The following is a 9854-nucleotide window of genomic DNA, read 5'->3' as shown; positions in this document are numbered from 1 at the left end:
GTGTGTGTCCCTGTGGGTGGAGGGCCTGTGGTTTGTAGGGTAGAGATCAGGGGTCTATCTTGGGTCTCTCTGGGTCTCCCTATGCAGTCCCCGGTGGCCTTGAACTCCTTATGCAGCCCAGGCTGGCCTTGAACTCGCAGTGATCCTCCTGCCTCGGCCTCCCAAGTGCTGGAATAACAAGTGTGTACCACCACACTGCCATGTCGGAGTAAATTTGCACAGCTAAAGCTGCCCTTAGGAATCTCTCTGCCTTTTTGTTTTGCAACTTTGATGGTGGAAAAAGAAAACAAACAGCCGACTGTACTTGTGTATTTCAGAATGCTGATGGGGTGAACTTCTATAACATCTTAACCAAAAGCACTCCCAACTCGGCCATGGAATCCAGCCTAGAGTTCATGCCGAACCACTTAGGTGAGTAAACCTAGACGCTGTCAGTCCTGCCTCAGCCTCCTACAGTAAGAAACCCATCTGTTTTAAAGCCTTTTCAGTGTATAATGTACACAGCATCAAAATCACCGATTTTAAGGGTATAATTCAGTTGTTTTTGGTATATTCACAGACTTGTGCGACTATCGCCATGATCCACTGTTAGAACATTTTTGTCATCCCCAGAAGATCCCACAAGTCTATTTCCAGTCAATCCCCTTCCCATTTCCAGCCCCAGGCAGCCACTCATCTGCTTTCTGTCTCCCTAGATTTGCCTTTTCTGAACATTCTTTATAAGTGAAACCGTATGATGGGGATTTTTTTTCTCCTGTAGAACTGGGGCTTGCACACGCTAGCCAAGCACTCTATCGCTGAGTTACACGCCTGACCCTTTTTATTTTATTTTGAAACAGAATCCTGTTGAGTTTCCCAGGCTGGCCTCGAAGTTGCGATTCTCCCGTGCCATCTGGCCTCTTGTGTATTGTGTAGCTGGGATTACACACAGGCCTGCGCCACTGGGCCTGGCATATGTTAGTCCTTTGCATCTGGCTTCCGTCATTTAGGGTTGAATTTAGTGGCCTTTTAGCCAACCCACGCTCTCTTGAGATGCAGAATGCCTGGCGAATCCTCCGTGAGAGGCGAATAAAGGCTGCAGGAACCCCTGGTTCTACTCAGCTGACTGTCCTTGCCCCTTCTGGATAAGCCCAGTGGCCCCTCAGTTTACACTAGTAGAACCTTCCCGCTTTCAATCCGATTCTGACTTTCCTCCTCCCCGGGAGGAACCAGGTGGCTCTTTTCCTTTTCTGCCCAAAAGCCTCCCTCTTACTGCACTGCATCCTCCGCAGCCGGGGAAAGAAAAGAAGTCTCCGTGGTCCTGTTTTCAAGCTCTTGACTAGCTCTGTACCGGTTTGGTTTTAGCCCGTCTTTCTCAGCGCCACGTGAGACGCCTGCACCGAGACGCCCTAAGTCAGCTCATGAACGGCCCCATCAGAAAGAAGCTCGGAATTATTCCCAAGGATTTCTCCTGGGGAGGTACTTATGTGACCTGATTAGGTGCCGTTGGTAAAGTTGGGAAAAGAGAGGTGCAAATCCAAGGGCCTTCATTTGTGCAATGGGCTTTGGTGGTGACGGTACGTGGTGGGTCAAGCAGTATTACATCCACACTTTATAGATGAGCACATTAGGGTCAGTGAACGACATGCTCAAATAGGTTTCAGAGGTTGGTAGGGAGGTGGGTGGGGAGAGAGATGACACCTGATTGGTTAAGAGTCAGTAATCGTGGAAGCCTGGTTTGGGAACGTGAGGATCATTATCCTCTTCTCTCTGCCTTGTCTCGGTTTGAAATTTTAAGGCAAAAAAGTGATATCCCAGGCCACAGCGAGTGACCGGTTCATTTCCACCCAAAGGTCCTTTGAGGGATGTCAGACATACCGTGTGCGTGGACAGGTTTGGACCAGCTCTCGCTTGCTGGACTCCCAGGCATCCTGTTGCTGGATGTGGTCTGCCATGGAGCACAGCTGCTCTGAAGGGCATAGTATGGAAATATCAGAGTCTTTAGTGATCATGGCCAACGAGAAATCTTGAGTAAGTTCCTCTTAGTCTTGCAGAGAGGCCTTGACACGTTCATGACAGGGCCATAGTTGGTGTTTCTTGCTGCCAGGCAGCTTGAACTACGGTGGTACATACAGGGCTGTCCTGTTGGGTGGCTCCTTATTTATTTATTTAAATATTTATTTAGTTACTTATTTGGTCTTCCTGAGACAGGGTCTCACTATGCAGTTCAGGCTGGCCTTGAGCTCACTTTGTAGCCCGGGCTGGTCTCAAACTCTCAGTGATCCTCCTGCCTCAGCCTCCCAAGTGCTGGGATTACAGGCGTGCGCCACCATGCCCGACAGGTGGCTTTTTATTGATTTTATTAGAAACAAAAATAATAAAAGTGATTCAATCCATTGGGTGGTACAAACCACCCAACAGGACATGTATATACCACCAGTGATTCAAGCCAGTGGGAATATATTAAACAAGTTCCTCCAATTTCTAGTGGAAAACACTCCAGTCTAAAAAGGTTTCCTGTTTTTTTGTGTGTGTTCCCGGTAGCCCTAGACTCTGCGGTCAGGAGGCCTCTTCCTCAGCTGTCCTCTTGGCAGCTGCTGAGAAATTAAGACTTGACCCCAGTCCTTGCTTCCCCAGGGATCATGGGCCATCCTGTCCCAACCTGAAGGCATGAGAGGGCTCATCCTACACCTGGTATCCTCATTCTTCTAGATCACATAGAAGGGAGGATGTGGTGTCAGAATCTCCAGAGGGTGGACACAGCGATGAGGAGCTCTCATGGCGCTGAGCACGTTAGGAATCGTAGGAGGTCAGGTGTAGACAGCCTCTTACAAAATACATACTTTCTTCTCCCTTTGCTCATTCTCTCTTCTTGATGGTATTTTCTAGCCCCAGATTCTGTGGTTACAGGAACCCGCCCTCCCCGAGTGTGGCTGAATGGGCAGGGTGATTATATTTTTGTAGCTGATTGCTGGTAGAAAAATTCTCTTTGGTTCCAGATCTGTGTGTGGTCCAGAAAGGGCAAGCTACCCTTGGCCACTGTCCCTTGAGTCTTGAGTTGCGGTAGTGAAACGTACATGAATAGAGTCAGCCAGGCCTGAGTTCGTGTCCCAGCTCACCACTGACCAGCTGTACCTTATCACGTAGGCATCTTGTGGGTTAAGGTGTCTTATTCCCCAGGGTCGGTGAAGAACAGGTGGGAGGTGGTTTATGAGACACTTACTTAGCCCTCTGGCTAGGGAGTAAGTGGCAGCTACTGATAGTATTGTTGTCATTCGTGTGATGATACTGGAGGGGAAGAATCCAGCAGGAATGCCGTGCTGACTGGCTCTTGTCTTGCCTCGGCCTCTTTATCCACGTAGCTTTCCTCAGGGCCACCTTGAAATTTGCTTGGGTCTTGCTTGGTTTATTATGAGGCAGCCCCACTTGTTCGGAATTTGGAACATGGCCCTGGTACTACCCAGCATAAAAGGAAAACGTTGGCCCCTAGAGTACAGTTGAGTCCTTGAATGGACCTAAAGAGGGTCCCTGGGCTTCTGCCCCGCTAACTGCTAGCTCCCAGGTTTCAATTTCTCATTAAAAATGATATCTGCTGTCTTAGTTACTTTTCTCATTGCTGGGACAAAATACCTGACAACCAAAATTAAAAGAGGGAAAGGTTTATTTAGCTCACAGTTTGTGGAGGTTTCAGTCCATAATCAGCTGGTTCCAAGGCAGGGTCACATGTCAGAGGGGCAACAGTTTGTGGATGCAGAACACATCAAAAGCAACAAGAGCCAAAAGGGGAAAAGCAAACCTCTTTTCCTCCCTTATGTTGTATGCAAACTACCTGACCTAGGGTAGGTGCAGCACTCGTACCATCTGTGGGTCCTCCTCTTACACAGGCTGAGGATGTTTATAAAGTGAGGACCCTGGCCCTCTGCTGAGTTACTTAGTTAAACTTCTAAACTTCTCAAGTTGATGGAATGAATCAACTGTTACAACACCCTAGGGTGTAAACAGCCACCCTAGAGCGTGTCCTCTATAGCCTAGGATGTAGAACTGTTGAGTCACTTAGTTAAGCTTTTAAATATCTCAAGTTGACCCAATGTATCAACCATTATGAATGCCATTATCACAAGCACTGGAGGTAATGGAGCACGTGTGTTTTTCGTGGTTCCTTTCCACCCGGCTAGCTCAGGCATGGGTCACTCACGGTCTGAAGCTCCTGCCATCTAACCTTTGCTAAGTGCTGCCTGGTGGTGACTTCTAGGTGCTGAAGCCCAGATGCTTGGGCTGAAAAGCATCTCTTGTTCTGGCACATTCTAAGCTCTTTCCCCCCGCTATGTAGCCCAGTCTTCTTACGTCTTCATGAACATGGAAGAGGACTTCATGAAGCCAGCCATCAGCATTGTGGACGAGCTGCTGGAAGCTGGGGTCAACGTGACCGTGTACAATGGACAACTGGATCTCATTGTGGACACCATGGGTAGGCACTAACTCTAAGGGAGGGACACCATGGATAGGAACTTGCCTCGGATGCGTCAGTCTTGGCGTCTTTTCTTTTTTGTACTGGGAATCAAACTGAGGACCTCACGCTTGCCAGGCAGGCATTTGTGCCTCTGAGCTCTGTCCCCGGCCGGTTTTGGCATCTTGAAGACCTTGGCTCTTCGAAGAGAAGGAAGCTGAATACAGCTGTGATCCCTCAGAGAAGTCTGGGCCTTTCTAGGTTTTGAGGAATCTGGTCCCTCAAAACCTGAAGACCTTTAGGTTATGATTAAAGAACAGTGCCTGCCCCCCCTACAAAAAATTCCTGAGGGAAAATCTTATGTATTAGTCACTTTCCTGTTACTAGAACAAAATACCTGATATTCACAGCTTAAAAGGAGGAGGAGTTTGTTTTGGCTTGTAGTTTCAGAGAGCTCAGTTTGTGTATGTCCGGCAGCTCACAGGCAGCTTGGTGGGAGGCATGGGACACGGACGCTGCTCACATCCTGGCAGCCAGAAAGCAAAGAGAAGGAAAGACCAGGAGAGGAGCTACATCCTCAAAGCCACACCCTCGGTGATACTTCTGTCATCCAGTCCCTGCCTCCTAGCACATTTCTTTCAAAACTCATCAAAGCCCAGGCGTGGTGGTGCACGCCTATAATCCCAGCACTCGGGAGGCTGAGGCAGGAGGATTGGTGCAAGTTCAAGGCCTGCCTGGGCTACCAAGTGAGTTTAAGGCCAGCCTGAACTGCATAGCGAGATCCTGTCTTAAAACAGAACAAAACAGAACTCATCAAGGGATGAGTCCATCGATGAGAAGAGTGTCACATGATTTAATCACCTTTCAAAAGCGCCACCTCTGAACACAAGAGACCTGAGGGCGATGTTCAGATCCGTTCTGGATCTGAATTGTAACTTTTTGCGCAGTGTCACAGTAGATGTTAAGCACTGCACAGTGATTTAGAACTAAACCCTAACAACTCTGCTCCTCCAAGGACTCAGGGAAATGTAACTTGGAGCTCCTAGGTGCTGTTCTGTAGCCCAGCCCCCAGCCGTCAGCTCGCTGTGACTTCAGCAGGGCCCGGTGGAGGCTCAGGGACGTTCTCAGGAGCCGTGGAAGCAGCGAGGCTCAGGCTTTGGCAGGTGCAAGGCTCCTCTTAGCGCCAGCAGGAGCGAATGCGTTTGCGCCTTGCGTCCTGAAAACCTTCTGGTTTCTTTCCTGAGCTGCCCAGGGGAGCCTCATCCTGTCTTCTCATCCCTGACACTTCTCAGTTTCCCTGACTGCCCTGTCAGCCTCCAGAGGTCCCCGGTTCCCTTCCTAAAGGGCAGGCGGCAGCTGGAGAGTTAGTGGCAAAAATAGCTTCACAGTCAGCAGTTTTTCACAGCTGAGAACCTGCTAGAAAGATAGGTGCTCAGGCCCCACCCGGAACAACAGGATTTGCATTTGAATAGGGCCCCTGTGAATTTTGTGCACATTAGATTGGGAACCGTGTTATAGGAACTAGGCCTCCCCCACCCACTTCTATACAGCTAAACAGCACTACTTTTTTTGTTTTAAGAGACATAAAGGGATTTATTAGGTAGAAATTTAAAGTATGCTCTTAAAAAAATAGAGTGTGAACTGAGCCAGAGAGGTGGGGGTGGTACCCATTATGATCCAGGGCTGGGTATGTTCACGGGGCTTGTGGGGATCTACAGGATGGATCCTCTGTGATGTGTGTTTCTGCCGCCTGCCGTGTTACCCATCTGGCGGCCTGTGTCAGAATGCAGACTACCCCGTGTGTTTGAGGTTCAGATCTGCTGCCCACTTACATCGCTGCTTCCTTGAGGGTGGAAGTGTACAGGAGGAAGTGTAATTTACAGGTGGAAAGCACAGGCCAGAGCCCGGTTTTTACTTATTGATAGCCTGGAAAAGAGAACAAGGACACTAGCAAGGCACTTTTACTTCAGCTTGATTTTATAACCTGCTAAACAAACTGGGGCCAAAAATTAAAGGTAGAATCTTGCTGGATAATGACTCTGAAAATTTGTAGAAGTCAGACACAGTTAGGTAGTGTTTGACATAAGCCTGTTATCTTTGATATTAACCTCTATTTGTTTTCCAAAATAAAATAAGTGGAGTTTCAGAGCATATGAGCTCTTCCTGTTTTGTTAATAAAGAAAATCTAATGTTCTTTTATTTTAATTATAATGATGGTGAAGGAATACACTAAATAAAGTATCTGTTTTTGTAGCCATTGGGCCATTAAAAGTTTTTTTTTTTACTATGGCGCTCAGGCTGGGCGTGGTGGCGCATGCCTGTAATCCCAGCACTCGGGAGGCTGAGGCAGGAGGGTTGTTGCAAGTTCGAGACCAGCCTGGGCTACAAAGTGAGCTCAAGGCCAGCCTGAACCACATAGCGAGACCCTGTCTCAAAAAGATAAAAATGGCCGGGGATATAGCTCAGCAGCACAAGCGCCCGCCTGGCAAGCACAAAGTCCTGAGTTTGATGCCCAGTACCAAAAAAATTTAATACATAAAAGTAAAAGAAGACAAAAATAAATAAATACATACATACATACATACATACATACGGGGCTCAGAACTTGGATCTGGCTGCTATGTTGTAGACCTGAAGATGGTTTGTAGTGACTGGGTGTAGATAATATAAAACTAGTTTATACCACTATACACTTTATACCTCCTCACAGCTTGTCCCAGGAGTAACATGGTATATATGATTTTTTTTTTTGGTACCAGGAATCGAACTCAGGACCTTGCACTTTCCAGGCAGGTGCTTGTTCTACTAAGCTATATCCCTACCCCCTATGTCCTGGGAGTAACATGGCTTATAGTTAGAGTATTTCTATTGCCAGTCCTGTTTTATAGGCACACCTGGACGAGAAGCTAAGTCTTTACCTGAGGAGTCCTGGAAAGTACTTTAGAATAATACAATGGGAATTTCTTAAGAGAGGCTGAAGGTCACGTTTTTGGAACTACTGGGACAGGGGATCCAAGGCTGCTTATGACTATGTTTCTGCAGCTGCTTATGCTGGGTCCTCCTTTTCCCTCTCCCCAGGGCAGGAGGCCTGGCTGCGGAGGCTGAAGTGGCCAGAGCTGCCCAAATTCAATCAGCTGAGGTGGAAGGCACTGTACAGCAACCCCAAGTCATCGGAGACGTCTGCTTTTGTGAAGTCCTACAAGAACCTGTCTTTCTTCTGGATTCTAGGCGCGGGCCACATGGTGAGAGGGGCTCGTCTTTCACCCCAGGCTCAGGGCTGTGCCAAGTGGAGAGCCGCAGGCAGTTTGCTGTGTGTGCGCCCACTGCCTCGGTGGGTCTTGGAAATACTTGGGGCTTGGGAGTGTTTTGAGTTCTCTGGTGAAATTCTGCTCCAGGTTGGGCGTCTCTGGTCCAAGAATCCAAACTCCAGAATGGCCCCCAATTAGTAACTTCTTGAGTGCCAGCAGGGTCTCACTTACACCTGACCTCCCAAGAGTCGAGGTAGTCAAACCCAGGGGCATGAAAAACATGGCATAAAATGACCTTGAGGCTGTTTGTGGCGGTGCTGTTACATTCAGTCACATTCTGAGTGTATGTGCAAATATTTCAAAGTTGGAGAAACTGTGAAATCTAAGAACACTCCTAGTCCCAAGCATTTCAGATAAGGGATACTCAACCTGTTTGACTGCCTCACTGCTTGGAATATAAACTCATTTTAAGAGTAAATCCTGCAGTGAGAGTTACGCTGTCCTTCTTAGTTTAAATGTGTCAGTAAGATACTTTCTTCTGCACGGTTTGTCCTGAGGGAAGAAGAGAGAAGTTGCCTTTCTCTGGCCATTTGCAGGGAGTGAAAAACAAAGATGACTTCTCTGTGAAGTCGGTCACAGAGCATGGCACAAGAGCCCCCAAATAGTGGTGGCCTGGGGATTTGCTTAGAAGAGGCTTTGAGCTGGGCATGGTGGTGCACACCTGTAACCCCAGCACTTGGGAGGCTGAGGCAGGAACATCGCCCTGAGTTCAGGTCAGCCTGGGCTACATAGTAAGTTCAAGGCCAGCCTGAGCTGCATAGCGAGACCCTGTCTGAAAAAGCCAAAATACATTTTAAAAATAGAGGTTTTGAACGCAAAGAGGAGCCATGAGGTTACTGCACTGCGACAACCTATGCAAGGTGAACATCACATTTTCCCTTCGGTTATAGGCTGATAAAGTGGCTTTTCTTGAGCTGGGGAAGACTATGGAGGCCTTAATCCTGCCCCCACGCCCTGTCCCACCTGCAGACTTGCAAAGGAGTTAAAAGAATTAATGGCACAGGCTGGGGTGTAGCTCAGTGGCAGAGCACTTGCCTGGCATAGATAAGGCCCTTTGGTTCAAGTCCACACACTGCAATAAGTAAGTGAATATGCAAGTTAAAAATAAACAAGAAGGGTTAGCTGGAGGCAGAAGGGCCCCAGAAACTTCCTCAGCAAACACCTGGGTGTCCCCTGACCACTGTGCTGTGCAGGCGTTGCGAGCACAGAGACGAATGGAGCGGAGTCCCTGTCCTCAAGGAGCACAGGGCAGTGGGTGGCGAACCTACGGCACGCACGCTGCAGCAGGCTGTTGGTATCACTGAAAGCTCTAAAAGGTTCGCCATCACTGGTCTAGAGGGACAGACAAGCAATAGACCCTTCATAGCATGAAGAAGGCAGTGCTAAAATGAGGGGGGGCCCTGGCTAGCGGGTGTGGAAGCCCGGGACCCCCCCATGATGCGCAGGAGTGAGTGAGGGAAGGAGGAGAGGCAAGGGCAGCACCCGCAGGAGCCTTCAGGGAGGGACGCTGGGGAGAGGAAGGCCGGGAAAGGGGACTTTGCCCAGCACGCTGAGGAGTTCAGACTGCAGGTGTCACGGAGGGGTGTTAAGGAAAGGCGTGAAACTGTCGGATTTGTCTAAGAACTAATACTGTAGCAGCAGGGGGTGTGAGGAAAGGCTAGCGTGGAAAGTTGAACAATGAGGCTGTTATGGGAACCCAGGAGGGAAAAAAGTGGTTGGTTTCAATAAAGAATAAGAAAGTCTTTTGGAGGTTTAGCGATCCACACTTATAATCCCAGATACTCTGAAACCTGAGGCAAGAGAATCCCAAATTTAAGCCCACCCTGTGCACCTTCATGAAACCCTGTCTTAAGATAACATTTTATTTTATTATTATTATTTTTTATTTTAAAGAGTAAGTTTCTCAGGAAAACAAACAGACAAATAATAGTTACAGGCAAAAGAGGTAGGAGATTATCAATAGTTGTTGTACTCTACTTAGGTATCTTCAAAAGAAAATAAATAGAACTATACATGAGTGACCTATTGAATAATCATTAACTATTCTCAATGGTTGTTGTAGGAAACACATAATAATAGACATGCATCCATTTATGAAATAGGATAGGAACAATACAAAC

General features: G+C 47.9%; 1 protein-coding gene across 1 annotated transcript in view; it reads left to right on the top strand.

Annotated features, from left to right (window-relative positions):
* Window positions 1-9854, top strand: part of Scpep1 (serine carboxypeptidase 1) — a 28916-nt gene that overhangs the window by 16176 nt on the left and 2886 nt on the right. The window contains exons 9-12 of the mRNA XM_005394064.2: window positions 318-411; window positions 1345-1458; window positions 4310-4447; window positions 7505-7668. Coding sequence (XP_005394121.1) covers window positions 318-411; window positions 1345-1458; window positions 4310-4447; window positions 7505-7668 — 510 coding nt within the window. The remainder of the gene's footprint in view (window positions 1-317; window positions 412-1344; window positions 1459-4309; window positions 4448-7504; window positions 7669-9854) is intronic.

This window comes from Chinchilla lanigera, unplaced genomic scaffold, assembly GCF_000276665.1.
Source record: "Chinchilla lanigera isolate Chin_1 unplaced genomic scaffold, ChiLan1.0 scaffold00050, whole genome shotgun sequence".
NCBI lineage: Eukaryota > Metazoa > Chordata > Mammalia > Rodentia > Chinchillidae > Chinchilla > Chinchilla lanigera.
Note: the sequence above shows the minus strand (reverse complement) of the source record. Positions and strands in the feature narration are given on the sequence as shown.